The sequence below is a fragment of the Cinclus cinclus genome, chromosome 5 (genome assembly GCF_963662255.1).
Source record: "Cinclus cinclus chromosome 5, bCinCin1.1, whole genome shotgun sequence".
Classification (NCBI taxonomy): Eukaryota; Metazoa; Chordata; class Aves; order Passeriformes; family Cinclidae; genus Cinclus; species Cinclus cinclus.
This window is the reverse complement of record NC_085050.1, coordinates 17,204,558-17,219,142: the sequence shown is the minus strand read 5'-3', so window position 1 is coordinate 17,219,142 and position 14,585 is coordinate 17,204,558. Positions and strand designations below refer to the sequence as shown.

The following is a 14,585-nucleotide window of genomic DNA, read 5'->3' as shown; positions in this document are numbered from 1 at the left end:
GGGCTAAATATACCAAAGTGTTTAATAAACTCAGAAACCTAAATTTCATTTAAAAATGTGTGGGTCTTAGACTACCGGATATCCTTATGAGACATAGGTGCTTGTGAAACATTTATCCCAAAGCCTTGCTGTATTGAAGCACAGAACTGAGAAATGTCTACAGAACTAGGAAACACAGCAAAAAGTAGAAGACTAAATTGCAAAGGTTAATAAAATGTATGCTTAGGAGGTTATGTTTGGCTTAGATCATTATTCTTAACAGTTTCTGAACCAGAGATTTTACTTAATCTATAGCAGGAAATTTGTTCTATACTTCTATTATATATTCCTTGGTATTTTCAGGTTCAGCTTACTGTGTACTGATGTTTGAAAATGCCAACACAGAATGCCATACTACCTTCTTTTTAAAAGGACAGTATTAGATTCAACTTAACCCAACTTCCAATGACTCATCTTAGGGATTCCTGCCAAATAGCTTTTTTAAGACAACATTTACTACAGCAATCAATTATGAACCCCAGATTTAGACAGTGACTTCTCCTAAACAAACAGGTGCATACACATCCCTTAGCACAGCAAGATTCAATAAGACTGTTTACAAAGTAATTTCCAATAAATCTCACATGTAGTTTGCTTTTCCTTCTGAAAGCAGCACCAGAAAAACTCATTAAATTCTGAGAAGAAGTGTGCCTGTGCCTGAGAATGCACCCATGCAAAAGAGAAAGGAATATACTAGAACTGAAATTTTGAAAAGCACATTTTTTTCAATTTGCAATGGCAATTAGCAAGACATACATCTTGTTACTCCAACTTTTGGTTGGGGTTCTATTTGTCTTCAGTGGGACTGGGTGCATGTTAACTCTTTGCTGACAAGACTACAAGGTTTACTACACAAGCTTAAACTGGGAAAAAAAAAGAGATCCTTTGCTGCTGCAGGATCCTGCTCTCTCATATTCAACCCCTACCAAGAAGACACTAGCATTTGTCATCCTAATTTTCAGATTATAAATTATATAGTACAATTTATAACATTTAAGTGCAACCAGCTATCATTTATTTTTTACATCTCAATTAAACACCTATATTGGAAAAGATTTATGCCTTTTGTTAGAAAATGAAGAGAAATAGAACGGCATGCCTGAAAAATGTGAATGCCAACCTGTCAAACTTCCAGGTTGTCTCACACCTTCCAGAGTAGGCTGGCATAATCTCTCTGGAAGTATCTGTGAGTCAGGTAGAAGCAGAAATACAGAAGAAAATGTTCTCCTGAGGAAGTGTCTATATAAGGGTTTTGTGGAGATAACCCTAAGTTTTGGGATTACATATATTAGAGAGCAGTTTGTCAGTAGAAAGTAAAGGATTGTCCTTCTCTCCCTTCTGTCATCTTCTCTCCCCATTCTGATTCCCTGCCTTCGTGCTGAAGAGGCATAGTGTCAAATTCTCACAGACTCAATATCCCCTTGTCTACTACAACTTCTGTCTTCTTCTGCACTGACACCTAATGTTTAGCAGCTCACTTGTTCTGCTCAGGGCCCCTTCTAGGGTAAAAATAATTGTACAAAAATACTTTAAAAATTTGGTGTAAGCTTTCAGCTAAAACCTGACGCATTCTTAGGAACAATACAACATCATTGCTTGAAAAGACCCTACCTCTACCAAGTTAGAAACAGAATGGTTTTAAAGGTTTCCAAATGTCCTACATCTTATGTGTGAAATTGGTAGTGAATCAGTTGGTGTGAATGATTTTATTTGAAAGGACATTGCTTTAAGCTTTCTAATTCTTCACATGTTCATTGCAAAAATGTTTATATAGAAGATGATGGCCTTTCCATGCTATGCAGTTACAATTGCTTCAACAGATCACTGCACAGGAGAAGTGAACTCCTGCCTAATGAAAGCTGGCCTACTTGGAGTTCTGCCAATGCCCTTTCGTTAAATGTAAAGTTCATAATATTAATCAGGCAACTTCTTATACTGGGGATCAAGTGAACATTTTCTAAAATTACAGCTGAGTTTTGTCAAAATGTTAGCTTTCCTTACCAAGTGCATTCAGAATGTCTGCTTGCTATCTCCCACTCTGACAACTAAATAACAAAGCCCATTCAGCAGGCAGCTTGCTGAGGTTTTACAGCGCCTGCAGCCCCAGCTGAAGGAATATCAGTAAAGGAAAGAAGCCACAACGACTCAGCCAAATTTAAATTCAACCACACCACAAAAAGCATTCTGAGGGAAAAGACAAGCTGTGCCAGTGAAACTGGGCCATGTATTGTAAATTTTGGTGGCAAAGAAAATGCCTCAATTCAAGCCTCTCTGGGATACTGGCACATGTATCTGGCATGCTCTGCAGGGAAAAAATGGCTGGCTGGTCTGTTTACAGCAGATTTACCAGCCCCCCCTTTTCTGAAAGCTTTCAACAAAGGCTCCTCCACTCTCTGGTGAAAACCTTGATCTGCAGGATTCAGAGGATAGGCTGCTGTCTACTGAACTGCCAAACTCTACATGACCAAAATTCTGCAGAAAAAGATTGTTTCTGCTGGTACCATCCTAGTACAGATAAGGATAATCTGAAGAGTATTTTCTAAGAAGTCCTATTCTTTGTAGCATTCCATCTTTCCAATCTTCAAACCAGGAGAAGAAAGAAGGATTGCCAAGGCAAATAACTGCCCTAGAAGTATAAAGATATATATCTTCTTAGTAAAACTGAGATGCAGAAGAGTAGGAAGCAGAATTCAGAAGAGATTCAGAAGTTCATTCAAATACACCTTTCTTTTTTTTTCTCCTTGGAACATTTTCTTCCCAGCATACAAGAGATCTCAGCCTAGCTTCTTTGATTCTCCCATTGTTTCTGGTTCAGCTTCAGTTGCTTTTATTCTTCACAATTCTCTTTATTTCTTCTTTCTTCCATTCCCTCTGTTCTGTGGGCACAACTGCCCTTTCCTGTCTTTTCCTAGTGAGTGACCTTAAGTTCTCCCCTAATCCACACTGATGAAATTAAATTAATCAGAAGTGAAACAAACTTTATATCTGACTTCTAATAATCTGACCAGTTTATTTATCTGCTGTATCCCTTTATACATATACACTGCCTGCTGAGACTGTGAAAACTCTTCAGAGCTTCTGTTTGCCAGAAAACTAAGCATAGTTCCCATCAATCTGAAGAATCCTCTCTAATTTGCTAAAGAAAAATGTCTGGGAAAAGTATGTCCCTTAGTGGAAAATAGTCAATGTGAAGTTCAGCACATTGGAGTTTACTGATAAGATATCTAAATGCACTTGCCAAATGAGATAACTTGTCTATTGTAAGCCATCCAAAATATTCTCATGGCTAGGATCCCTGTAAGCATAAACATTCTGATGAAGCAAAATGATTTAGAGTTACAATTAAAAAAAACTGGAGTAAGCAAAAAGATACATAGGAAACATAATAATAATCCTATCCCAAAAGATTGTGCTATCCGAGGGGATCTAGAATATTAATTAGTAAGTTGTTGCAAACCTATAAAAAAATCATCCTATAATTACTCTGAAAAAAAGTTGCAATTTCAAAGCTACACTGCAGAATAGCATACTGGATTAATTATGCCAGACTGCAGCAATAACCTTGAATTAAAGCTGCAACCTTCTATTTTTAAGAAACAATTGCCTTTCTGGTTGATGAAACCTGTCGTCCCATCAGGTAACAGACGTGACCAGGAAAGAGAAAAGCAATAATGAGTCAATCCAAGCTGTTTGATACATTTCAAATCTTCCTCCCACAGAGTGTAGCTGCCACAAGCTACATCACCAGTCTGGTTCTTGAAAACTCGATCTCCTCCCTGATGAGTGAATATCCCAGACATTAGGGCCCTTTCCATCTGCATTCCAGCCTTCTGCTTGAAAAACAAAACTTGGTCATTACACTTTTGACATCAAAAGACGTATGTTGCAAGTAAATAATTTATCACAAAGTAGGTACAAATCCCTGAAAATCCCATGGGCAAATTGAGAAGTATTCTCTACCCACTACTTATATTATTTAAAGTAACTAGGAACTTTCAAGCATTAGTATACATTTGCATTAGGTTTTGCATTTATTCATATTTTTACTTGCTAATTATTTGAAAATTCTATTTTAAAAAACATTCAGACTTCTAACACTTCATCCTTCCTTAGCCAAAAATCAGATGTTTGCCACTCTTGAGATATTACAGGTTTTCACAAAGGGCATTTTCTAATGCAACTTCCATCCATAAATGTAGAAGATCAGTCCATATCAAAGAAAGCCTTTAGGGTATGAGAAATACATCCAACAAATAGGCACTTATGGCTTTCAGGATGTCCTTTGAAAATCTTGACAGTTTGTTAAAAAGAAAGGAATGCCATTATGAGCCATGGCCCTAGGCATATACAAGCTGAATTAATAACACAGCTCTACAAAACTTCTGCTTTTTGTTTAGCCAGACATTCACAGAAATTAATTTTGAATGTTCAAAAGCACTGCACCATTTTCCCCAAACTTTCAAAGTTTTAGGATATTTCTTCACAATTCTAAAATTGAGATACACAGATTACAATTAAAAAATTCAAAATTTAGCTGCTGTTTGAGATCTAACAACATATAATATTTGATTCAAATAAATGCACCTCTCTTAATTACAAGTTTCTTTGTCTTTCTGAAGCCATGCTATAGATGAAGCAAATATTACATTTTATTGGTTTTTTTTTTGTGGAGAGTTCTGTAAACTTACTTCCCTCTGTAAACCCCTGTAAAGTGTGATTTAATCATAAAATTGCAATTAACCTCAAAATGGCCAACCTCATTTACCACCAAGATTTTTCAGAGTCCTAGTGAACACATTGTTCCAGGGTTATTCTTTAAAAAATAAATGACATTGTGTGTTAAAATTATGTATAAATTAAATATCAGTTGGGTTATAAGATTAATAACTATATAATAGCTACATATCAATCCTCAATAAAAGTGTTTTAATAATCAATTAGTATCACAGAAATTAGAGATGGAGGAGAACTATTAGGAGGTCATTGAGTCCATCCCCTGCCAATGCAAGATTGCTCCCTTAAGTATATTCAGTACTTACTATACATCTGTCTTATTAAATCTAAGTTTAATGCAAGGTTAAGCATATTGAAGACACTTAATTTAAAGCATTACTAAAATCTGTAATATCGCTTCTATAACCTAGCTTTTCAGAGATCATTGTCACATTTCATGGTCTTTACAGAATTTTATTGTAGCACACGAACACCCATACATCTACATTTGGTTGGTCAGTAAATTAAATTTTACATGGGACAACCTTCAAAGTAGGTCAAATTTTAGATCTCAGACAGTCTGAGATTTTCTTAATCTCAGATTTTACAATAGATTTGGTGCTCTGTCTGCACTCTCCCCAGAAAAATACAATACTACAAATTTTCTGTATCCTGCTTCAAATTTCAAACATGACTGCTGAAATAAATAGTCATCTGAGAGAAGTGCAGGAAATAGCAAATATCAGTAATTCTTTGATGGTACCTAGAATTTTGAAGCCTTTAAGAGTAGGCTTCCTGCACCATATTGATTTGATACAGTTCTTTTTTCAGTAAGGCTGGAATGAAGGGCAGAAAAAGTTGCCATAACAGGCAGTTAACACACCTTCGGTTAAGAATCATCATCTAGAGCTGAAGCTGAATGATCCCTCTTTTTGTCTGCCTTCCTCCAGCAAAGGACATGGGAGGGAGGAGTAGAAACATCTGATTTTCAGCAGAGTCTGACAGTACCACTCCTGTGGTCATTAGCCACTGTAAAGCCCTGAGCGGGGCTGTAGCAAACAGACCCACGTTCAAGCATTCCTGACACTGTCAAAGAGACTTCTCTGTACAGCATCGAGCATCTGAGCCACCTGTAAAGTGTAGGAAGGAATCCAACCGAGGCAACAGAAAGCTCTAGGTACACTAACACATCCTGCTGAGCCACAATTAGTCTGCAGAGAGCTCTGCTCCTCATCAGTGAACCACGCTTGCACCTCTGAACTTGCCCAGAAACTTCCGTGCTACGCAGCACCCCATAGTGTAGGCACAACTGGAGTTTTAGTGAGCTTTGGGGACAGGAAAGGATAGTGATGAGGAACTGATTTTACATTTAGAATACTTAGGCATGAATTGGATACCAGATCAGCACATGACATGCTATCTAATAAATAAATTGTTATGATACATGTTCTCCATACTCTGCAATTATTACAACAGAAAGAATGCAATGCTCTTCCAACTAGTGAAGCTCCTAAGGCAAGAATAGTACTGACCAGAGTATTTAAGTTTTCATGTTCTTTTCCAAGTACATTTTTCCTCTAATTCAGCTGTCCTTTAACCTTTGGGAGTGAATTTTTTTTGACCTGGTCCCTGAATAGAAAGTGTAGTTTTGTTTGAATTAATGCAGTTCCACTATTTGGCATATGAAAGAAGTGAAGAAAACCACTTTTACCATTACAGGAATTTTTTTTGCAACTTTTCCCAAAAAAATAAAAAAAGAAGAAAAAATAATATCAAGCAGAGAGTTGAAATTTAGCATAGAAATGGCCCTCAGTAAGAAGAAGTGCTTTGGAATGTTCTGGTGCAAATTGATTTTGATTTGACTGAGTCATGAACCTTTGAAATCTGCACTTTGAGCATGCAGAGTACAATTGGTATGATTTTTTAGCACTTTGAAATATACAGAGTGGAGAAGGTTGTGCTGTGCATAAATACATAGCTGACAGTAAAAAATAAAGTAGCCTGTCAGCTTGTGCCTCTTCCACTGTGTATCTTGTGATATGCACAGCAACTGAGTTTGGATTCTACAAGAGCTATTGCTTCAATCATGCTTCCTCTAAGTCAGAAGCTGCACAGCCCCTGAAGCTTTAAGGAAAAGGAATTCCCTGTTGGGTTTCTTACTTCTTCAGGAAAAGGGTCATTTGAGTAGCGTCTAGACCATATTATAGATTTTTTTTTTTATGATTTCCCCACTCAGAAGCCTTAAGAAAGTTCATTAAAAATACATTAAGAGAACATTAAAGTTGCACATCTAGCCACTCTAAAGGCAGGAAATTATAATGCACACACAATTCACATTTTAAAAATTAGTTAGAAGAGCTATGTGCATTGCAGGACTCAAGTTAGAATCTGGCCCAGAATATTGATTCCCTGGGAACTGCGAGCTGTGCAGTCTATTAGGTGAAGTGAACTGAGCTCGTTAAAAGGTACCGAGCATGGGCAAGTACTCTCAATTTCAGCAATAACCAAGAACTAAAGGCTACAACCTCAAAGACAATTTAGGATCTACAACTCCCATTTAGGTACTGAAATCAATGGGAGTTAAGTGTCTGTATGCTGCAGGGTATAATATGAGAAAATCAGGTCTACATGTATTTTGAAGGTTTATAAAGACAAATTTACGAAAGCATAAAGTTTGGAAGGGTTATAGCTGTAGCTGTCCTTCTGTTTATGTGTTTACATTCCCTAATGTGCAACATATTTTCATATTGTGCTGGGCAAATCCCTTAATCAGTCCCTCTACTCAGTTGGGACTATGACACGTGTCCCTTAGGGACAGCCTCCACAAGTCCAACTGTTAACCTCTCAGGCCATTGTTTTTCATAATCTTTGGAGATGAGTTCCTAACTGAAGATTTTTTGTCAGTACTGATGTCTGATGAGGTAGTTCTCCTACCCAGTTTCAAAATAGCCAATAGCAATTTACTTGAACTACCTCTACAGAAAAGATATACACAAGAGGTAGATGAAATAATTACTTATAACTGCTTCCTCTCCCCCACACCCCCCAATAACTAGCTCCATTTCCATTACCTAGCCGTATTTCTGAGGTTTGAAACCTCTTTCACCTTCTTCTTACTCCTCAAGTCAGAAGTATTTGAACAGAAGTGCTACATGGATTTGCATCAGAAGTAGTATCTACATAACAAGGCAAAGATCAAACACTCTCTTTCCTGGATCCAGAATTTTTGTTCACTTAAAACTTCTTTAGCACTTTGATAGATAAAAATTGACGCCTTCAATTTGATATGCTGCTGTAGCTGCACCCCAAGCAAATCCAACCGGAAAAGCAATATCCTCCAGCTCCGGCTGCAGAAGACAGGTGAATACACAGCATTATGTGTGCTGTGGAGATGTTGGTTTCGTTTGCAGACAACACCTCCTGGCTTGATTGCTCTTCCACTTGTTACAAGCAGATTCTATATGGAAGACAAAAATAAACCCTGTGCAGCTTCACACGCTGAAGGGCAAGCCCTGCACTTCGCATATCTCGGGATTAAAGCAGAGAGGTTCAGTCAGCTCCTGGTGAAAGTGGAAAAGACAGCAGTGGAAAAGACTAGGGTGGTCACAATAAAAGGGCCTCTTCTAGTACAAAGAATTAATGCACAAAAGAGATCCCTCTTTCCCTTCACTTGCCTCTTACCTCCCATCTCCCATACAGAGTACTTTGTGGACCCCCTATTCAATTCAGCCACAAGGCAAAAAAGCAATTTCCACCAGTAAGCTTCAAAAAACAGCAGCCCATCTTCTTTCCTGGCATCAAAATTGTTTTTTTTTTTCTCTTTCACCAAGAAAACTTGCCTGCAGTAGCTGAAAAAGGATATTTTCACCATTGCATGTTTTGCAGTGGAAACCAATGAGTAGACGAGCAACATTTGTATGGCAGTACAGACAGAACAGCTATCATTCTCCTTCTTTAAAACCCCGTGGATGCTCATTGTTTTAGACCAGCAATGACAACCTTATGGCACGTGTGCCAGAATCAGCATCTGCAAAACAGCCCTCAGGTCTCTTCCTCTACCTTCTGTCAATGCTCTCCTGTCAGAAGACTGAAAAGGGAGCAGCAGCAGGAGGAGAGTGAGGTAACCAGTGGGATGGGCTGAAAGTAGTTTACTGTCCCTCTCCAGAAAACTGCAACACCTGGAACACTAGGTGGCACTACTGCAAATTTTTATTTTTTTCTTTTTAACTTACCGGTGCTTTCCCCCCATTTATATAACATTACATCCACACTGCTTTTGCTGAGGTCAATATTGGCACATATTGGACTGCTGTAATACATGACCACTATTCTTCTTTACTTAACTCTCTTGATTCTGAAATCTCTCTGGGTGAGGACCTACTTCTGCAAAGCATTACACATGTAAGTGAAATTTTCTTTGATAATGAAAATAAGAAACCTTACTGTACATATGAAAGCCACTAATGCAGTCAATGCACATACTTTTGCCAAAAGTGCACACAATAAAAGAATCAACTTCTTAGAAAAAATAAATTCCTTTGTAGAGACACAGGGAAGCTGATTTAATTCCAAAACGAATATTGCAGAATAAGACAGTGCAGATGCAATGCAAAATAAATCGGGCTTTCACAGCAGGCATGTATTTCCTCAAGTGTCTTTCAGAGGAAAGGTAAAAGCCCCATGAATACAAAGGAACAAAGGGGGAAATGAGGCACAACATACTAATTTGTTCCCAAACACATGCTGGCACCTGGTCTAGGCAAACATACATATCCTTCATGCTCATTATACAGATGATCAAAAATCGATAAAATGAACTAGTCAGTGTTCTCTTGTTGATACAGCATCCTCAGGCTTTCATCTGTAAGATAAGGACAGTTAACAGCAAAACTCACCAGGGCCACCTTAAATCATTATTAATAAGTATTAATGGACCAGAGTAACAATGATTATTTTTTACGTCATTAAATGTTACTGGTAGGCACCTTTGAAATTGTAAGTAACAGTAAATCTTTTCCCTGAGAATAATACAATTCAATTTCACAGGAAATATAATAAATATGTAACTCAATAATAGGGAGAGAAGGACAGACAGTACATAGTAACAATAAAAATCCAATAAGAAGTTTTATAAAAATGCTTAAGCATAAAAACAAGGCTAAAAAGTGTCACGGCTGATTCCTTATCAGGAATCAACAGAGATGGATTTTGAAAGAGATTGAGTAGGAGGAAAATATTCCATAAGCAGTCTGGGGGAGAGTGAACAAAATTTGCCTCAGAGGTTAAGATAGATTCACAGTAATGAGATACCAGGTTATGTCAGATAGATAGGCAGATTCTGAAAGATGCAGTGCCTCAAAATTCAGAGACGTTACGCTGATAGCAGCTAAGATGAAACTTTTCTGGCAACCCACTTTCTACATTTGTGATCCCACTTCTGTTTACATTTCTGGATTCATAACCCACACCTTACTGCAGTGGTGTGACTTGAAATTACATCTTCATTAGACCCACTGCATGGCTTCTAGGATGCAGCCACCTTCTTACTCTGATAATTTCCCCTACATTTAACAAATAACCTGGTGCCAATGTGAATTTCAGTGTTTCACTGTCCCACTCTTTAGTTCAACACATATAGGTATAAAACTTTAGGAGGATGATTAAGCTCTGTCTAGAGGCAATATTTTTCCAGATGATGTTTAAGGCCTTTACATTTGCACTGGCACATACGTAAATGAGCTCAAGAATTCATAAGAAAAAAGAAGCAGTATCCAAATGTATTTGGACAAAGATTTTGTTGTCAAGTCAATAAAAAGCAGGAGTAATTGGCCCTGATAATACAGGTTAGCAACTAACTTTAAAAAATATGAGATATTTTATTAAAGTGAAAGGAGAATAGATTTTGGTGTTGGACTTATAAGTCATGTGGGATTAATTATTATCGGAGGAATTATATCTTGTCAAAAGGAGATTTTCCTGGCTGATGTTTCCAATTTTAAATATCCTATTCCTACTATTAATAGTATTTACTGTGGAGTTTGGAAATTAAATTTTGAAGGGGTGGTGAAAATTAAAATCTTCTTCCTGAAATTTTACACTATGCATGGACCATTAGAAAGATATACCTTCTTTGGAAGCAAGACTCTATGTCTCTGAAACAGCCAAAGATAGAAGTTCATATCTTCTGTGAGTTCTCTTTGTAATTGCCACTCATAAATTTAGCTTCTCTCTCTGGCAACATAACAGAGCAGCTATTGAGAAACAAATTTACTAAAGCACTTTGAAGTCTGCCAGACAACTTGATTATTTTAACTGTAATACAAAATTAATGAATAGAGAGTGGAAGATACACTGTCCTATGTCTGACTTTTACCCATATACCATTATCTTTTAGATATTTTAGCACTGGGCTTAAGGTGTTCCCTATTAAGTTATGGAGATACCATACTGTCTTACACCATGGCTGCAGTAGAGATCTCATAACTTTGATTCTCTAAATTCAGCCTTAATTAGAAGCCTCTCCTGGATTGTTGATTAGCCTTTCTTCTCCCATCACCAATGTGTCAAAATTCTGTTCCCAAACTTAAATCAAATTGGAAATGAACTATCACGTTGACTGAAATGAAGGGTGATGACAAACAATGAAGGGTAATGATAAACAATAACTTTGAAGGGAGGCATTTAGTGCAATACACAAAGATTAGTATTACTTCTGATCTCATTTAATAGCTTCAATAATGAGCTAGAAGAGGGAGTAAATGGTACATTAATGAAATCTGCAGATCTATTAAACTAGGAGGAGCTGAGCACACTGCTGAAAATGGAGAAATAATTCAAGGGTTCTTGGGAAGATTAGAAACACAGGCAGAATATTGCAATGAGATTCCATTTAGAAAACAGATGAATAATATTTTGGTAAAAAAAATCAACAGATGGTAACAGGTAAAAATCTGGAGAGCTGTAATGCTGGAAGAGATTTAAAATTAAGAACATCAGGAAAACTAGGCAGGAATCTGTAACTGAGCAGTAGTGAAATTTGGGCAAAACTGTTAAAAATAAGTAAACAAGTAATGACTCATCTTAAAGCAGCTCTGTAGCCATCACTTCTCTTCTGTGTACAGCATGTGCACTGGAAAAACAGACTATCAGTCAGATGGTTATAGATTTTACAGCTATGGAACCTTTTCCTGGAAGAAAACTTAAAAGTAAGCCATTCATATAACAGTGTTGTCCTTCCTAAAGTGAGTGACATAACAGTGAGCAACTGGCTAAAAAGAACATTAAAAAGCCTGAGATGGAAGAAATAAAATATTCTCCCACTGCTTCTGGTAATTGCATCATGCAGCTTGAATTTTTTTATATTCCTGAGGAAACTGTCGATGGATTGCCAGCTGCTCTGAGCTTTCCATTACCAGATATATGTGCACAATATCTTGGAGACCTAAAGCTAGTTGTGAGTTAGCTGTATTTGGGGAACTTGCACAAATTAATCTTGCTGGGAATAACTCTACACAAACTATAGTGGAAGGCCAAACAAGTGTTACTCCCTGAACCAGAAAAAGTGTCAGAAATTCAGCATGGCAACAGCATTAGGATGTATAGTAAGTTTGGAAAGCGATATTCCATACTGGTCATCAGTCTTCAGAAGTCCTTGATAGTTCTTGGATGTTGAAGGCAATTGTCCTTTATTGCTGAGTGCCTCCATGCAGTATTTTAACGTGGGCTTGTCTGCTCAGGCGTTTGTCATTGTCACTGCATTGTGACACAACACTGAGTGCGCAGACCAGGGCGTTGATCCACAGCTTTAAACTTGCACACTTCAGTAAAAAACCTGGCAAAAGCCCTTTCATGTAAAACCATGCTCTATTCATTTATATCTTGGCATGCCCTGCTGTTGCATACTTCTGGATCACTCATCTTTCAGGTGAACAAGCTTTAAAACAATGAGGCATCATGCAAAAATATCAGGGTAAAAAAAAAAATGGGAAGATATATATTATATATATAAAACAACACAAAACATACCAGAAGTATAGGCAGGCCCTCCAGACCCTTGTGAGTGCACTTTATTTGCTGAGACAGCACCCTTCACTGATGTTTCAGGGATAGCTGTCTAAATGATCCAGAAACTGAGAGTTTTAAGAGGTTTGCAGAGCTACCAACTGGCAAACATGCTTAATATGATTTTTCCACAAAAATGTCTGCTGCAATTTATCAGTTTGGCTGATTTATAACTAGTTATAAATACACATCTGATGATTTCAGCTAAACTCATTAACATTTTTAAAATAGAAGGCAAAGTCTTACACATGTTTGAAAGTGGTACAATTTCCCTATTGATACCATGAATCTGTAGGCTGATTTGCTACAGTTAGATCTTCAAAATCACGTACACAGAATCTTCACTGCACATACTTAACTCTGCTTTGAAATCAGTATTTACACTAGGTACACTTTGAAATTCCAGCAACTTATCCTCTGGAACATAATCTAAGTGCCCATTACAAGAAGTCAAATTTGGCTTATTTGAAAATGTAGGTCCAGTATCTGTTTGTTTTGCTGAAATGTCTCCCTTCTTAACAGGCAAATAATTTACCTGTTACCCTTAGAAACTTTTCATAGTACTTGGTTTTTATTGCTGAAAGATTATATACATGAAGTCCATGTTATTCTCCCATTCTAACATTCACAACTTACATATTTCCTAGCATAGGGAAGTTTTTTCTTTCTTTCTTCTGACCCTAGGTGCCATCAACAAGATGTATGCTGACATCACATCACAGGGTGCGGGGGTGGTGGTGTGAAAAACATTGCTGAGATGTTTGAATGCTTACAGGCACAATATCAGTGGAAATCACTAACCAGAGCCAAACAAACTTGTGAGAATACATGGCTGAATAAATACTGGTGCTGCAACATCATGGAAAGCCTGAAAAGCTGGTGCAAGTACCAGGCACCAGAGAATATACTTGAAGGAGACATTACAGATGTGTTGGTACTAAGGGAAATGTTTTGAGCAACATCCGTAAGACCACAGAAAAGCAAAAATCAACACCAACAGATAAAGCTGTTTTTAAAACTGAATTATCACAGAAACTTTTCTTTTTTCATTTATATGCAGATTTTCTCACCGAAACACTAATAACCCAAAATTTCTTAACAATTTTCATTGCTCTTAAAAATTTCTTTCAAGGTTTGGGTTGTGGTGGGTTTTTTTTTTGTTTGTTTGGTTTTTATTTGGGTTTTTTTTTTTTTTTAGGTTTTTATTTATTTTAACACAATTACAGAATGAACCAGGAAAGGAATCTGCCCAGACCAATTTTATATTGGGGATATACTGACAAACAAAATTGTTTCAACATTTATAATATGTGAATAATATTCCTGCTTAATCCCACTGTTTGTTTTCAGAATTAGCTTGAAATAGTGCAACTAGTTTACACAGCACTGAAACTGTATCTTTCATTTTCTTCTTCTTCCAGAAACGCTGTTTCTCAAGTCACTGACTATGACTCATGACATTGACTATGACATTAGCAAATATGGTTGAAAAGCTTCTTCCACCAGTCAGGATTAAGAAATCACATTATATTAGTGCATTCACATAAAATTCACTTCCCTGTATCAGAAACACAGAACCATCTACTATTAAATTGCAGCACAGTATAAGAGACAGTAGTTGATACTACTTTTCAAAAGATTTGTGCTACACCATTATCCCAGAAATATTTTTTCCTTTTGCAAGAAATACTATCCCTTGTACTCCACCCTGTAAAATAGTAGTGAGCAGTATCGCATGCACTTGGAAAAGGAGATGTACAACAGTACTTTAA

The 14,585-nt window shown here is 37.1% G+C and overlaps 1 protein-coding gene across 1 annotated transcript; it reads right to left on the bottom strand.

Moving 5' to 3' along the window:
* Positions 1–2,588: 2,588 nt before the first annotated feature.
* On the bottom strand, positions 2,589–9,072 carry LOC134044404 (cytosolic beta-glucosidase-like). Its single transcript, XM_062493629.1, is given in 5 exon segments — positions 2,589–2,665; positions 3,644–3,828; positions 3,830–3,869; positions 8,027–8,099; positions 9,016–9,072. Coding segments are annotated over 5 exon segments (432 nt in total).
* Between the last annotated feature and the right edge of the window lie 5,513 nt (positions 9,073–14,585).